The sequence below is a fragment of the Vombatus ursinus genome, unplaced genomic scaffold, assembly GCF_900497805.2.
Source record: "Vombatus ursinus unplaced genomic scaffold, bare-nosed wombat genome assembly UNPS02014801.1, whole genome shotgun sequence".
Classification (NCBI taxonomy): domain Eukaryota; kingdom Metazoa; phylum Chordata; class Mammalia; order Diprotodontia; family Vombatidae; genus Vombatus; species Vombatus ursinus.
Window position 1 is genome coordinate 26,823,165 of NW_020954579.1, and position 17,454 is coordinate 26,840,618.

Genomic DNA, 17,454 nt, shown 5'->3' on the forward strand with positions numbered 1-17,454 from the left:
CTGCTTACCAGGACCACTACAAATTTATGTTACACAACCTCCATGGTGCCCTCACTGCTGCCAGGAGATTCTAACGAACTCATTATTCTACTCAACACAGTTGTTCTTTGCAAAACTTTTCACCCTCCTCAAAACTCTCCCTCCACTGTCTCAGTCGAGTAGTTGGCCTCATATTTTACAGAAAAACTGAGGCCACTAGCCATGAGCTCAGTCTTCTCATATCACCCATATGCCTTCGACCACTATTTCTTCCTTTACCTTTGTCTCACATTAAGCAGCAGCCCTTCTCCTTGCCAAGGAAAACCTTCTACCTGTACAAGTGATCTCATTCCATCCTGTCTTCTCCACCTGTATCATTTCCACTCCCACTTATCTTCAATATCTATCTAATGGCTGTTTTATTACTGCCTCTACACATACCCATATCTCCTTTATCCTCAAAAAACCTTCAAATGACTTGTCCATTCCCACTAACTACTGTACTATCTATCTCCTTCTTTCTTTGGCTAAACTCCTTAAGAAGGCCTTAATCAGACAGTACCTCCACTCCCTTTCTTCTCATTCTCTGCCATTTGGGTCCAATTTCATCATTTGACTGATATTGCTCTTTCCAAAGTTGTCAACAACTTTTTAATTGTCAAATCTAATGGCCTTTTCTCAATCTTCAAAATCTTGAGTTCTCTGTAGCCTTTGACACTGTTAATCACCTTCTTCTCTAGTGATTGTCCTGACTATTTTCCTGGTTCTCCTCCTAACTCTCTGAGTGCTCCCCTCTGTCTCCTTTACTGGATCTTCATCTAGGTCATGCCAACTAATATTAAGGGTCCGGCAAGACTCTGTCCTGGCATTCTTCTCTTCTCCTTCTATACTATTTTGCTTAGTGAATGCATCCCCTCCTATGGATTCAATTCTCACCTTTATGCAGATGATTCTCAAATCCAATTATCCAACCCTAACCTCTCTCCTGATCTCCAATCCCACATCTCCAACAGCTTAATCTCATCTAATAAAACACCTCAAAGTGAATGTCCTATAGACATCTTAAATGCAACATGTCCAAAACTGGAGTCATCAACTTACTTCAAAATCTTACCTTAAAACTCTGTCCCACACCCTTTCTGACTTCCCCATTACTGTGGAGGGTACTACCATACTCCCACTGATCCAGAACTAAGCATCATACTCTACTTCTCATTCTACCTCACGCCCTTTAACCAATCTTTGGCCAAGTCTTGTCATTACTACCTTTATGACACCTACAATATACTCCTCCTTCTCTCTTCTGACATTGCCACCACTCTGGTGCAAAACCCATTTGCAAAGTAAATCACCTTTCACCTAGACTATTAGCCTACTGGTTGACCTCCCAATTTCAAGTTTTTTACCACTTCACTCTATCCATCCACTTGCCTGCCCAAGTTATTTTCCTCAAGTGTAGGTCTGGCTATATTTCCTTCCCCCTTATCCCTATTAAATAAATTCCAACGACTTACTGTTATCTCCTGTATTAAATATAAAATCCTCTGTTTGGCACTGAAAGATCTTCATAACATGGCCCCTTCCTATACTTTCAATCTTCTTAACATTTCACTCCCTCCCACATACTCTATGATCCAGATATATGCCCTAATTGCTATTCTTTATACATAAAACTCCAACTACTTTCCCCATGTCTTTGCACTGTTATCCCCCATCTCTGGAATTCTCTCCCTCCTCATCTCAGCTTTTTAGTTCCTCTGGCTTCTCTCAAAACTCAGTTCCAATCCTATCTTCTGTAGGAGGCCTTTCCCAGTTCTCCTAGCTGTTAATTCCTTGCCCTCTGGAATTACCATTGTACTTACTTAGAAGATGTAGAATGTGAGCTTAGTGAGCTCCTTGAGGTCAGAGAGTACTTTTGCCTATCCTCATCCCTCAGCCCTTTGCTTGTCACATAGTAAGCACTTAATAAGTGATTTTTGATTGATTAAAATGTGTTCTCTTCAAAGGATTATTTTTCTACTCTCTCCATTAGAATTGTCCTCCATTCCCCAAAGTGATTCTCAGCAACATATTTGGTAACACTTGGCTATAATCAAAGAAGTTAAAAATTAACAGTGTAACTAGGTATAATCTTGATCAGAATTTTTATACTAAGAATACTATACCCTCATGCTTTATGATGCCATGGCAAATTCTGATATTTACAAGTGTAACCCTAAAGGATAAAAGATGGAAAGACTACAATAGCCAACCAAAAATATTAAAAACTATACATCAAGGGTGACACCCTCTAGAATAGAACCTATTAAGTTCTAATGTAACAATGATATGAAAATGCTTAGGAATAAGAGTAAATGAATGCTCACACAAGATAGTATGATAGTCAAAAGCAAAATCCATTTATTAAATGTAAACAGCATACCTGTTTGGATTCTAGAGGCTTTTTCTCCGGAGTACGAATTTTATTTATGTCAGGTCCTGGATTAGGATCACTTTTACCTTAAAAAAAAAAACAAAAACAGACTGAAACCATTGTTTTCATTTATATGTAAAACGAAACTACTTGTAGTTACTCATAAGTTTCAGGATTATTCCCATTTCCCACTTCAATTTGGTTCTTTTGATTTTTTTTAAAGTTGCACTTTCTTGGCTAAATTACAAAACAAAGTAAATCTTTAATTAAAGCAAATCCCATTATCAAAGTCTGAATCATAAAGAAGTATAACATTAAAGCATAAAACTGTACTAGGTAAAACAGCAAATTTCCCCAAACCTACAGCACATTCATTACCTTGATTCCATTTGAACAGAATTTTAGCTCCTTTGTAAATGCTTAGTGTTTTGATTTAAAAAATATATTATTATATTTCATTAATTCCAAAGAATGGGTTCACTTGACAACAAAGTATCTATTATATCTTAAAGTGAATACAATTTATATTAAGTAGTAATGATTAAAAATCTAAAAATAAATGGATACTAATAAATAAGTGAGCTAATTTTAAATTACAAATCTCAAAAAGCCCAAATTTCATAAGTATCCCAAACATCAAAGTCCTTTAATAGGTGAGCCTTACCTGATAGTCATTTTAAGTCCATTAAAAAATCTTGAACTTATTAATGGTTTTCTTAGTATCTAGAAAACTTTCTAAATTATAAGGTAGTATTTTAAGTATTATTATCATCATTTAACAGACAAAGTCACAGTCAATAAGTGGCAGAGCCATGACAACCTTAGATTTCCAAAGCAGGGAAAAATCTACTAATTTTAATCTGAATTTTCCTCTCTTTCAATATCCTAAAATTCTGTAGGAGAAATTACTTTGTACTTTCTACATAATAAAAGTCATACTTCTCATGACTAGATTATTTCAAATTTCATATTAGAGAACACTACAGTAAAGAAGTTTTACTGTTCAATTTTTATTTTTTGTTAATTCAAAGTGCTTAGTCATGTTTTCTCCTTAAAACTTTAAACAATGACTTAGCTCAACGAGAATCAAACTTGCATATGTTTGGTTATTACAAATGAGCACAAAATTATAAAATTTTAGAACTGCAAAGAATGTGAAAGATCATCTAATCCAATTCCCTTGTTTTACAGATAGGAAACTGAGGCACAAAGAACTTAAATGACTCTAAGCCAGGACTTTTTCAGTTCAAGGAAAATATATTTTGAGGGAGATGGACACCCTTTTGACACCTTCAGTTCCAGTTTTGCTTTTGACTCAGCAGGAACCTTCTAAACAAAAACTTCCTGTCAAGTTGTCAATGAGTCAAACTTACACTGGTTTATTATGCTTTATCCCTCCAGGTCTAGGGGAATTTCGGCATTATTTTTGGTAACCTAAAATTTCTTTCAGCATTTTTTATAGACCAGAATCATTTACATGATGAAAAGTTCCCTTCTGTCTTCCTGACTCAACTGAATAATTTTATAAGGATCAAGAAACAAAAAGATGTATATCAAGTATGGTGCTAAGATAACATACCACTTAAATAAAATAAGAAATCAATTCCCACAAATTTTTTAAATTCTTAAAAGAAACATAATCTTTATGTAAAGTTGGCTTGAACTTTGTCTTCTTAAATAATTTCCTCATAACTCAATTTTGAATTAAAAACAATAACCTTAGAAAAACAACTATATAATAGAGTTAATGAATCCCTAATGCCTAAGGTTTTTTTTTGAAGGGTGTGGAGATTTCTTTTGAGTCCACTATAGATACTCTAATAGTACCAATGTATTCTTAAATTAATGTTATATATGAGATTAGATAGCAACTATAATAAAGCAATGCAGAGTTCCTGATTTTTAAAAGAACAAGGAATTTTTGTTTTATATTTCAAAAACTGTTCAAAAACAGAGCTTTTGTAATTTCAAAAATCAGGGTAAAAAAATAAAATGAATGTTCTCTTCTTTCTTAAAATTCTCAGAAATGACCATGACCTGATTAAAATAACTATCTTAAATCAATTTTTGTCATTTAACTCTAAGTATATCTAAAAGAAGAATTTGGTTTTTCTGCCTCAAATTTTAAATGCTAAATACTGAAAGCATTTAAAATGTAAATGTTAAATATTGTATCAGAGAATAGCCCCTATCTAACATAATTAATGGGGTTCTTTAAGGGAATTTTCTAGTTGGTAGTGATTGACATGCTCAGCCCATATCCTACTTATGATTTGAGTATGGCAAAAACAACTCACCACTTCGATTTTGTTCATGTTGATCCTTTTCCTGATGCTGAATTTGCTGTTGCCCTATACTAACTGGTGAATGATGTCCAAGGCCATATGGTATAGGAGACCCCCGTCCATGTGTCTGCAACAGGTTCATATTATATGCCATCGCTGCCTGATGTGTAATGATTCGAGGGTCAACTGCAAATCTACCCTGGTACCCTGTCCATGGTACCTATGTAATTAGAAGAATTAAAATTATTAAATCTATTTCAAAAGACTGCAGAAGACAAACTATTCCAGTGGTACTGGTAAGGGGAAGGAATATCAGGGGTGGGTATCAATTCTAGCAGAGAGAATAACTACAAAATTCTCATGATAAGTCAGAATTTGCTGAATGACCAGCATATACCACATCATAAAGAATAGCCTAATATATTTATTGGCCAAGAAATTACATGGCTCACACAACATTAATGCATAAATGAAATCTGGAATTTTATAAACTTAGAGAAGAACTGAAGTGTTTAAAATTCATCTTCATTATCATTCTATATTTTGGAATCATTTCTTCTCATCAGAGTATATGCACAGATTACCTTGAAAAATGTTGTGTCATAATTGTAGCTGGTCATTAGGTTGTGTTTCACTTATGTGAAAAAAGAAAATTTAGTCTGGTGGATTCCTAATCAATCACCTTCAAAGTAATCATCTAATCTATACATGAATTTATATGTAAATAAAATTAAAAACTCATTTCCAGTAGGTAAAACTCAAAACCATTACTGCTCCTACAAGTATTAGTGATTTTGCCAACTGTAATACGTTAGATTACAAAATCTGAAAACTTACTTTAAAAGATAGACATATTATCCCTGCATATTAACACAAAATGAATGAGGAGAAACCTACGAAACAATTGCTCATTTTATTAAAACATAACTATTAAATGCAAACTACTATTAACTTTGTATAACAAAAACTTCTTTGACCTAGTAAAATGAATCTTAGTCCTAAGGGACTTACTGTTTAACACAGATGATGTTTACTGCTGCCAGACTGTGATAAGAAACAACTCCGCTGAATTCTAAAGTTTATAGTTACTGTGTATGAACTGCATATTTCATGACAGTTATTCTCATTAGATACCTGAAGTATGACATCTGGCCAACCTGACAAAAACGTTTGCATCTGAGCAGCTTTATTTTTTTTCAGGGAGGAGTAGAGAATAGGGATGGAGAGCAACAGAAGAGAAATTGGGCAATACTTCCTCATGATGAATTACAGCAACTACTTGAACTTATAGGTACTTGCTATAAATGAAAGAAAATATATCATCTTGGCTAAATCCCTAGATCTGGCCACATGGCAGTTGGAACAGCAAATCAAATAAAATTACTAAAATATGCTAAGTCTCAAAGGAAATTGAAATGGTTTAAAATGTATTAGGAAGGGCCGACATATCCTACTAAATCTCTTTAAGTATCCTTCAGGTATAGCATTGAGATCTCAAAAGTCTATGCTCATAGAAAGGGTAGAGCTATGCTTTCAAATAGCTGTAAGACATAATAAAGTGTGGTATTCCTCAAATAAATTTGAGTCCAAATTAGAAGCTGAAGCCTCTTCGGAAGGTAAAGCCTTCTCAAATAACCTTTATTCCTTAGGAGTTTTTAGCATATAAAAAAGATAAATCTCCACCTGTGAAGTTCTATAGAAGCAAACAAAAACACCACTTTCCAAAACAGGAAACCAAATCACAGGTTTCACTAGCCTCTAGTCAAATCAACCATGGTAAAAAATGTTTTACAAGAACCTCTTCTTCAAAAACGGCTCATTCCTCTCTTTCCTCCAAATATGTTAATGACAAAATATAAACAAAAAACAACATCTTTTATGCCATGTTAAATGACTAAAAGCTCAAAGCTTTATCCTAACACCTCATTCTGGTGAAAAGACAACCCTAGATTCTTCAAGGACAATTCAGCAGTGAGAACTCTGGCATTTCCTACAAAGGTGGAAAAGCTTGGGAGTACCAGGTAGGCAGCCTATTAATCAAATGATTAGCTTAGTTAACTTCATAGAGCTTTATCACCAGAATTTTGTCTATGAGATGTGGAATTGTTTTGGCCACAACAATTCATGAAGACCATAAACTAAGACAACTAAGATTAGCAATTTGTGTGGTAGAGTGAATATCTACACGGATGAAATCATGGCTCTTCTGAAGTAAAGATAGCAAAATAACTAGAGTTTGAACCTGAATGAGCATGGTTCAGACCTGTTCCTACTTTGATATTAATGAGTATTTATTTTAATAAACAGCAAATATCTAAAATCTATACTTACAGGTAAAGGCACAGACATAACCACATTTCCTCCATAGACAGCAGGTACATAAAGAATACTAGTCCCAGTGTGAGGATCTATCCTTTGGACAGGACTAGGAGACTTTCCCACATTTGGGTGAGGTCCAAGAGGGGAAGGAGGAGTATATGCTCTAATAGGATTGCCGATGAGTACTGATGGATTGGGTTGAACTAAAAATAAACAGACAAGAAAAAGAACATTAATTTTTTAAAAATTATTCCTTATGAATAAAAAAAATTCATCCAAGAAGAGAGCTAATCAGCAATAACGCATTTTAGACATTGCATATTATATCTATGATTTGTCAGTTTGCCACTGCAAGTTCTATATACATGCTATATACATTATAATGTTCATTATAACCATCTGAAGACAGGAGTAGCATATCAGCATTACTATTCCCATTTGGGGAAAAGAGTTCTTTCAGAGAAATAACTATTAAGGAAAATGTTTTTCTTCAACCAGGTTAAAAATTTTTTCTAAGCAAACTTTAACTTATAAAAATAAACCTCATACAGAAATGGAATTTAGTAATTTATTATCTAAGTAATTTGCCCCCAATATGCTTTGTTGTAATTTTAATTAAGTATATTTTGAAACTGGTAAAACATGAAACATGGAGGACGTGAAATACTTCAGAAACAAACAAAAACCCCTCTAAAGTAAAGAAAAAAAAGGAAGCTGAATGAATTGTTTTCTCATTTTTCAAAACACTCATCATTCCTGGCTCTGACACTTCATTAGTGGTTTCCCTCAAAACTCATGGTAAGACTTCTTTTTTAAAAATTTCCTCTTTTTACATAACCAAAAAATACAAGTACACAAAAGGTCAAGCATGCTGCTCAAAGCAACTGGCAAGTTTAGTCCTAAGATCTGTTTTAAATAGCCTGAAATTCAAAACACAGACACTTATATAAACAAAAGAAATTTTAAAAAAATATCATAATGTTCACTTACCAATTCCTTCATTCTGGAAATGTTCGTTCTGGTTATGAAGGTGGCCTTTTCCCTTAAAAAAAAATTATACTATGATGAAACTTGCTTAATTTTGGCAAAAATGTATCATTTCCTTCCCTATTCATGTACAAATTGAATGCACACAGCTATCACTAAATAACTGAAAGACATGAGAGCATCTTAAAAGATTGAGATTTCTCTAAGCTAGCTTTTATCTGTTTTAAACATTATGCCTAGTGAAAGTCACTTCTTGTCTTCAGATCTCCGTTTCCTTATTTGTGAAATGAAGGCGTTGGACTTCTAAGGTAGCTCCCAAGCTATAATATTATATGTATATGTGGGTATGTCTATAAAAGCAGAGATAAATAACATGGTGGTATGAAAAAAATATCAGCTGATATGTGGTAAGGAAGTGTGAGGAGACAATGACAACTCCAAGGTTATAAACCTGGGCTGACTGTTTAAGACTGGTGATACTCTTGAAAGAAACAGAGAAATTTGAAGAGGGGAAGGGTTTTGGGAGAAAGACAGCTGAGTTCTGTTTTTGAAGTGCTGAGTTTGTGATATCCTTCAGTTAAACAGTTGGTGATTCAGGACTGGAATTCAAAAGAGAAACTTAGGTTGGATATACAGAACTGGGAGTCATTTGCACGGAGAGGATAACTGAATTAAGGGGAACTGATAAGAACACCAAGTGGGAAAGTGAAGAAAGAGGAAAGGGACTAGGATAGAACCTCAGGGGATACATATAGTTAGTCAGAATAACATGAATGAAGAAATATCATCATAACATGATGAAGAAAAGGAGACTGAGAAAGACTAAACATGTAGGAGAAAAATTAAAACATGCCCAAAAAAACCTAGAAAGGAGAGGGTATCCAGGAAAAAAAGGTGGTCAACAGTGTCAAATACAATAGAGAGGTCAAAAAGCAGTATGACTGAGACAAGGGTATTAGACATGATAGTCAAGAAATCATTGTTAATTTTGGAGAGAGCAATTTCTGTTGCTAATACGCGACTAAATAAATGAAGTGACTGTAGAGAGTGTTTGAAAAAAGTACTAAAAATAAGCACTGCAAATAATCATTCTCCCTCAAATTTTGTTCCTATACTCCGTAGCTCCCCCCAAAATCCCCCCCTGTAGTTTCAAAATTCATATTCAGTACAAATTAAGGAGATGGGAAGATTTATAAGAACTGATGCACAGTGAACAAGCTAGGACTATGTACTAGCACACAGTAACAGAAATATTGTAAAGATAGTAAATTGTGCAAGATTGACCTATTCTGATCAATACAATGATCTATGACAATTCCAAACAACTCATGATGAAAAAATGCTATTCATCTCCAGAGAGAGAACTAATGAATTCTGAGCATACTAAATACTATACTAAATACTAAAGTATTTTTTTCACTTCCATTTTTTTTGCAACATAGCTAAAGTGGAAATATGTTTTATATTACTTCATATATGAAAAAATAGATAAATGTTAAAAACCAACAATATGAAATTAAGGAGAAATAGTATATGTCTAATATTTATACATTAATCTGCTATATATTTATATTGGCTCAAGACCCAAGAAGGGCTATTATCTTCAACAAGAAAGTATAATTAACTTTTAGCCAAAATACCATAATGCTTCAATTGTGCAAAAATCAAACTTTCAAAAATCTGAAGCATCTTGAGTAGAGCTGAACTCAAAAGTTGGTAAAGGAAGAAATCACCTTTGGCAACAAAGATGCAAACCCCCGAGTAACAATAAGCAAAGATAAAAGCACTGAAGCGACAAAGACTACATCTGATGTGCTATAAGTGATCTTTTTTAACAACAAAAGCAAAGATGTGCTTATTGTCTATCATTGCCTACAAAAGTCAAGTTGCTTGGTTTAAAAAAAAAAAGCTGAGAAAAACAGAAAAAGGATCAGAGAAAGGAAAGAGAAAAAAGCAAATCAGAAAAGAAAGGCATCAGAGAACAAATATGGCAACAATTCAAAGTGGTGACAATAATTCGAACTATTTATGGGAACAGTGAATCAAAGGCCTATTTTAAAATACATTCTAACAATATTGTGTAACTTTGAATTGTAGAACTAAGTAGAGTGTCTGAGGACCTTAAGCTGAAGATCATCCAAAGATCAATGAAATCATAGAACATAAGAGCTAGACAGGACCTTGGAAGTCATAAAATCTAACCTATACAGGAATTCTCACTATGTATAGGTCCTCATTAGTGAGAATAATGAATTCCATGAAATGATCACATTATACTAATTTTCTTTGCATATTTCCATTAGTGCTATATTTTACATGTAATGATAGTTCAAATAATGCAAATTTGGGTAACAAAAACATTTCACAGGATATAACACAGGTATGACATACCTGACAAATGATTATTCAAACCCTACTTAAAGATCTTGAAGGAAGGGAAACCTAACAACTCTCACTTTGAGATAGCTTTCACTGTTAGGAAGTTTTTCCTGATATCAAGCCTAAATTGGCCAATACAGATTCCATTCATTACTCCTGGTTCTGCCCTCTGGGACAAAAGAGAATAAATCTAATTCCATCTCCATGTGACCGCCCTTCAAACACTTGAAGACACCTGTCATGTCACCCCAGAATCTGTTCTACACTAAATATCCCCAACTCCTTCAACAAGTCCTTGTAAGTAAGTCATGGGCTCAAGGCCTTCTACCATTGCAGTAGCACTCCTCTGGATGTACTCCAGCTTACCAATGTCCTTCTTAAACTATAGCATCCAAAACTGAATGCAATACTCCACATAAGGTCTGACCAGAGCAGAGTACAGTGGGATTATCACCTCCCCACTCCCAGACGCTATACCTTGACTAATGCAGCCCAGGAACACATGAGCTTTTTTGGTTACCACATCACATTGCTCACTCATGTTGAGCATCCAATCCACTAAAACCCTGATGTGTTTTTCTGAATAACTGTTCTATCCAGGCTTCCTACCAGTTAGACTTGTGAAGTTAATTTTCTTTACCCAAGAGCAAAACTTTACATTTCTCCCTATTGAATGTTTTATTAAATCTATGCCAATGCTCATCTGGGCTGTCAAGATCCTTTTGGATCCTGACTCTGTCATCCAGTATGTGTGACACTCCTTCCAGCTTTGTGACATCTACAAATTCAAGGAGCACACCATATACACTTTTATCCAAGTAATTGATTTAGAAAAAAGTTAAATAGCTCAAGGCTAAGCATGGATCCCTGGGGTACTCCACTGGAGACCACCTACTATACTGATAATGAATCATGAACTGTCTGTTCAAACAGTTCTAAATCTGATTGTATTACTCTCTAATGCAAATTTCTCCATTTTCTACATAATGAGATATTTTCCCTGTTATCCTTTCTGGATAATTCTGGAAGGCCAGAATTTCCCCAGGAATTTAAGTCAAACTCACTGACCTATAGTTGGCAGGCTCTTTTTTGAAAATCAGTACATTTGACTTTTTCCAACCTTATAGTAACTCTCCCATTTTCATGATCTTTCAAATATCAGTGACAGTGACTCAGTAATCGCTTCTGCTATGTGGGAATTGAGTGAACCATACTGACTCCATCTTGTGACTCAGTTTTAAAGCTAGCTCGTTGCTTTGTACTCAATTATGCATCTGGTCCAATTTCTATCTTGTGAGAAAATTTTAATCAATTATGGGAATTGTGAGAAAACTTTATTCCATTGTTTGAACCTAACCCTGCATGGCTAGGAAGCTGGACCACCTCTACTTGCTGCTTAAAGACCCTTAACTAAGGACCTATGTTATACTGACCAAAAACTCAGTCAGATTCAAAACTTATTGTAAGAAGTTTTCTCACAGTTAAAGCAACACAGTTGAAGTTACCTGAAAACTGGCCCTGTACTGGGTCAATTAGTTACTGTTTCCTTGCCCCTTTGATTGAATACAGACAGCTGGGAAGGAGTAGGATACCCTGATGTCAGGGAATTACACCTGTTCACTTTCCCCCTCCCAACTCAGAAAGTCCCTAATCTTTGCTCCAATTAGAAATCAGACCGCCTAATCTTGTATCCCATTTATATCCTGTTTTGTTTTGTGTTTTTAATGCATAAAAATACATCTCCCCCAGTATTCATGGTCCAATGCTAAGCTAAGGAGGCCTGATCCTGATTTGTTACGCAACTGGAATGCACTGCTTAATAAACTGATATGCTCGGAAGCTCAAACCTTTACTTCACATTTCACCCATCATAGCTAATTCTTTCAGGACCCAAAGATGTTGTTCATCTGGGCCAGGTAACTTTAATTCACTAAGGGCATTTAGGCACTTTCTGACTCTGTCCTTCCTTATCATGGGTATTTATTCCCTGTTAGTCATTTTTGTTCTGCCATTTTCACTACAAAGGTCATTCTCTTTTGCAAACAGAAACAAAATAATAATTAAGTAGCTCTACCTTCTCTATGTCATCAGTTGTCATTGTCGATCTACCCTAAACAAAGGTTGTATCCCTTCTTGGATCCTCCTTTTTCTCCCAATATAGCTAAAACAAACAAATTTTTTTTTTGTTCTTAGCTTCTCTCAGAACTGGTGGTGCAATAGTCAGAACACTGGTGGGCCTGGAGTCAAAAAGGCTAGAGTTCAAATTTGACCTTAGACGCTTACTAGCTATGTGACCTTACATAAATCATTTAATCTCTGCCTCAGTTTCCTTAATTATAAAATGAGGATAATAACAGCACCTGCTTCTCACAGTTGTTGTGAAGATCAAACGAGTTATTTGAAAAGTGCTTAGCACAGTACATGGAGCCTAGGAGGCACTTAATAAATGCTTGTTCCCTTCTTTTCATCACTTTCAGCTCATTCTAAGCTTTTATATTCCTTAAATATTATTTTACAGAACCACAATATACTCTTAAATTCATCTTCTATTACCTGGTCTTGCTTCCAACTTCCATATATTTCTTTTTTTAAATCTAAGAGAGATGCAGAGTAGATATGGCAGTTTGTAACACATTACAAATAAGAAACCACACAGGAAAAGCAGCATAAAGGATGTGATCAGATATGACTGAAAAAACAAAGATGGGCTAGTCATGTAGTGAGAAGGAGAAATAACCAATGGACAGTGAGTGTGCTCCTGTGGCAGGTATAGATAGGTTATGATGGTCAAGCAGGTATAGACAGGTTATGATCTTCATCTCTGCAAGTAGTACGCAAACTGATGACTGGGTTACTGGAGCATGGAAATAATTACTAAGGGAGAAGAAATGTAAGATGGAATAGCTTTGCAGCTTGGGAGGGAAGATATTTAGATCTCAATACCTCCATGGTCTCATAATAAAGATACATCAATGAGAAGAAATTTCTGAAGTCTTTAAGGGGGGAAGATGAACAAATAGCCATTTGGATCTCAGGAAATAACGTGTTAAAGACATATTTGCCACAGTACTACTATGCAGTGTGAGTATGGGGGAAAGGAGGGAAGGGCAGAGGAATTAAATGAAAGGACAAGATACAAATAATGCCATGTTGAAGGCATTTCAACAACTACAATTCAGTAACCTGGGGGTATATTAACTGTTTTACAGGATCCAACTAAACCAGTAGTGGGTAAAGCATTATGTACTACACATAAATCACAGAATACTGTGACCTAAGTATAATACATATGTATGTATTACAGATATATGGGGTATCTATTACAGAAGCCATCCTACAACATGGATTTCAAACTTTCTCTAGTAAAAAAGGATCAGGGGCTGCTCCTGGCAAAATATTTTTATAAGCAACTTTTAGTTAAGTTGTAGAAATTTTATAACTATACAACATTCAGCTTTGTTGTTGTTCTTTCCTTTTACAATGATGTAGTCATTATACATATTCTCCTCCTAGTTCTGTTTACTTTACTCTGTATTAGTTCATAAGTTTTCTATTACTCTCTGAATTTTTCAGATTCCTTGTACACTACAGCACAGTATTCCTTTACAATTGTGTGCCAACATTTGTTTAGATTAGAAAATGTCCCTATGTGCTTTCAATTCCTTACTATCACAAAAAAGTGTTGCTCTGAACATTCTGAATTACATAGAACCTTTCTTTCCTTCTTTGACTCCCTCACTGGGAATTGTGGACCAAAGGGTTATGAACATTTTAGCTGCTTTATTAGCATAATTCCATATTGCTCTCCAGAATTTTTACTGCCCAAGTCACAGCTCCAACACTGTATTAATGTGCGTATTTTTCTATAGCCCCCACAAAACTGGCTCTCTCATCTTTGACAATTTTGGGGGGTGTGAAATAAAATTTCAAGGTTGATTTGATTATTTAACCCAAACATCCAAGGACCACAAAAGTCTTAACAACTAGTACACAGAAAGCAAAGGAAATCTTGGAATGATATTCTCAAAGGCAAAAAGGCTTACAATTATACAGTAACTTATCTTGCAAAACTGAGTATAACTACCCAAGAGTAAAAAGGGATTTTCGACAAAACACTTCTTAAAAGCATTCCCATTAAGAAAACCAGAGATGGGCACAATTTTTGAAAAACAAACACAAGAAGTCAAGAGAAATTTAGAAAGAGACCAATATTTGAACAATTTACAAGGCCAGAATGATGATCAAGTATTTATATCCTGAGGGGAGGAAAAAGATCATTGTTCCTCTAAAATTCTTCTGCTTCCTAGAGCCAAAGAGGAAACAAAGAAAGACAAAATTTAGGATCTGGGTAGAGTTTTGTGATGTTTTGTTTGATTAATTCAATTTTGCTTTATTTTAAGTTCCAATCTCTCTCCCTTGTACCTCCTCCTCCTTCACTCACGATGAAAGAAAGAAAAGCAAAACCTGTCACAAATACGCATACTCAAGCAAAAACAAATTCCCTCACTGGCCATGGTTTGTTGTTGTTGTAGTTGTTGTTGACGTTGTTTCATGCTTCAATTTGCATTCTGAGGCCATCACTTCTCTATCTAGAAGTGGGCCCATTTGTTTGATTGACTGATTGAACCTTCTTCCATCCATTCCTAGACGCTTTGTGGCCAAACCATTCCTTTTTTCTAAGGTCCCAGTTATGATTATTTTAAAGTTAACTCTTTCTAAGAGGATTTTATCTAACTCAAAGTATTCACTGTAGTGGGAGGTTTTTCTTTTTGCCCATATCTACAGCTTCAGTTCCTGCATTAAGACTGTGCCAGGGCCAGGCTTTGTCCATACATTTCCATCTGTTCCAGCAGAAATCATCCTTTCATAATCATCCTTTCTCTAACTTTTAACATCTCCCTTATTTACTCATTCATTTCATGTGGCCTATGAACATACTTATGCTGCCCATAAACATACTCACTAGGTCCTAAAATCCCTTCAAGTTTTCTTCCTACATCTCTTCTCCTTTGCACACCAAACTCCTATACAAAGCTCATTGCCTCCACTTCCCTTCTCATTAGATTCTCAATACTTTACAATCTGGCTTTCAACTTCATCACTCAACTGAAACAACTTCTTGTAATTGACAAATAAAATGGTGTCCTAATCCTTCTTGACCTCCCTGCAGCAGTTGATGCTTCTAATGATCCTATCCAGCTGGATATTATCTACTCTCTCAGGTTTTGTGATCTTTTTTTCTTGATTCTCCTCCAATGTTGGAAGAGTCCCATTCCTGAATACGGATATGGATATATCAAATTGTCATAAGAAGATAAATCATAAAAGATGGGAAAATGTGGAGCATCTACAGCCTGCACTTGAGGGGAAAGTGCTAACATCAATGCAATCACAAATCCACGTAAGTACAATAGAACTATGAAGAAAAAGAAAAGGAAAAGGTATTTTTATTAGGTAATATATTAGAAGACTAGATGTACAACTGGAGAAAAACTATTGGAATACCCTTAAGGTAAAGAAATATATCATTTTTTTTCCCCCAGAAAGCTGAATTGTGAAGTTATATTACTTACCACAGCAGGAGTTTCAAGACTACTCTTACCTCCTGAATCCTTCTATACCACCTCTTCCCTCCCTACACATAGAAAAAAATCCATGATATTCACCAACTTCTGCTCTTCACCTCTCATTCCTCTAACATCACTCTCCACTATTTGTACTTTTTCTCCACTCTGATAATGAGGTAGTCCTTTTGCTTGTCCCTCTACATGGAATCTTGATCCAGTCCTCTCTTGTCTTCTCTAGTGGAAGCCCCCCCAAACTATCATCCTCATTCTCCTAATCATTAGTCACTCCCTATATACTTATTCTTTTTCTACCTCATACAAACATGCCTAAATCTCCATCCTTTAAAAACAATTTACTCTATTCTACCATGCTCTCCACTTATCCTATATCTTTTCTCCCCTTCTCAGTTAAACTCCTTGAAAAAGCCATCCACATTCATTACCTCTACTTCTTGTTCTCTCACTCTTTTTAATTCTTTGTAATCTGGCTTCTGACTCCTTTGAACTAAAACTACTCTCTCTAAAGTTACCAGTGACTTCTTAAATGCCAAATTTAATAGCCTTTACTCAATCTTCATCCTTCTTGACTGACACCACTATAGATGATCTCCTCCTCTCTGGGTTTGTGTGATTTGCTCTCTCTTGATTCTCTTCCTACTTATCTGACCACTCCTTAACTTTCCTGGATCTTTATCCTCATCATGCCCACTAACATGGGTCCCCCAAGGCTCAGTCCTAGGCCCTTCTATTTTTCTCCCTTGATACTTTTTCAATTGGTGATCTGATTAGCTCCTGAATTTTATGAATAAAACAATTAAGTTAACTGTTCTCATCAACATTAAGGCTATGGGCTCTCCAAAAATATAACTTCCGGTAATTAGAAAATGTGATGATCCTAGTAGCTTCAAAGGAAGTCAGGCCATTATTTTTACTTAAAGTTCTATCATTTTTAATCTTCAGTGAAAAATCATTTCAGAATAATATGCTTACTTGAAGATAGTAAAGCTATTCAACTTCTAAACAATTCTATTTTCATGAATCAGCATTAATGCATGGTGATCTTTTTTCCATATTCCAACCAGTGTTACATCACTGACTGCCAGTAAGTTGAAAGGTGACTAGCATGACATGTATCCACAACTACATCTGTACAACACCCTGTGGATAAGCATCATTGTTCAGAATATGAAAAGTTATTACAAAAAATAAAAGAACATCCTTTAAAGACTACAATGTAATAAAAATAATGACTATAAGAACCATAATTAAAAGATACAGACTTAATAGAAGACTTAACAATGAAACTTAAATAATGAATGGGTCAAAGAATAAATCTTAAAAATGATTAAAATCTATGTGAAAGAAAATAATAGGATTTAGCAGCTTCTACATTAAGGGACCTTGAAATGATATTCCATAAGTCAAAGGACATAGGATTAAAAAAAAGAATCATCTATCCAGCATAACTGAGTATAATCCTTCAAGGGGAAAAATAGACATTCAGTGAAACAGAGGACTTTCAAAC

At 35.0% G+C, this 17,454-nt stretch overlaps 1 protein-coding gene across 2 annotated transcripts in view; it reads right to left on the reverse strand.

Moving 5' to 3' along the window:
- The window catches only part of HELZ (helicase with zinc finger), a 274,664-nt gene that overhangs the window by 44,373 nt on the left and 212,837 nt on the right, over positions 1 to 17,454 (reverse strand). For both annotated transcript variants that reach the window (XM_027872722.1, XM_027872721.1), the window contains exons 23-26: positions 7,987 to 8,038; positions 7,009 to 7,199; positions 4,690 to 4,897; positions 2,402 to 2,478 (exon numbers count right to left, since the gene is read on the reverse strand). In XM_027872722.1, coding sequence (XP_027728523.1) covers positions 2,402 to 2,478; positions 4,690 to 4,897; positions 7,009 to 7,199; positions 7,987 to 8,038 — 528 coding nt within the window. The remainder of the gene's footprint in view (positions 1 to 2,401; positions 2,479 to 4,689; positions 4,898 to 7,008; positions 7,200 to 7,986; positions 8,039 to 17,454) is intronic.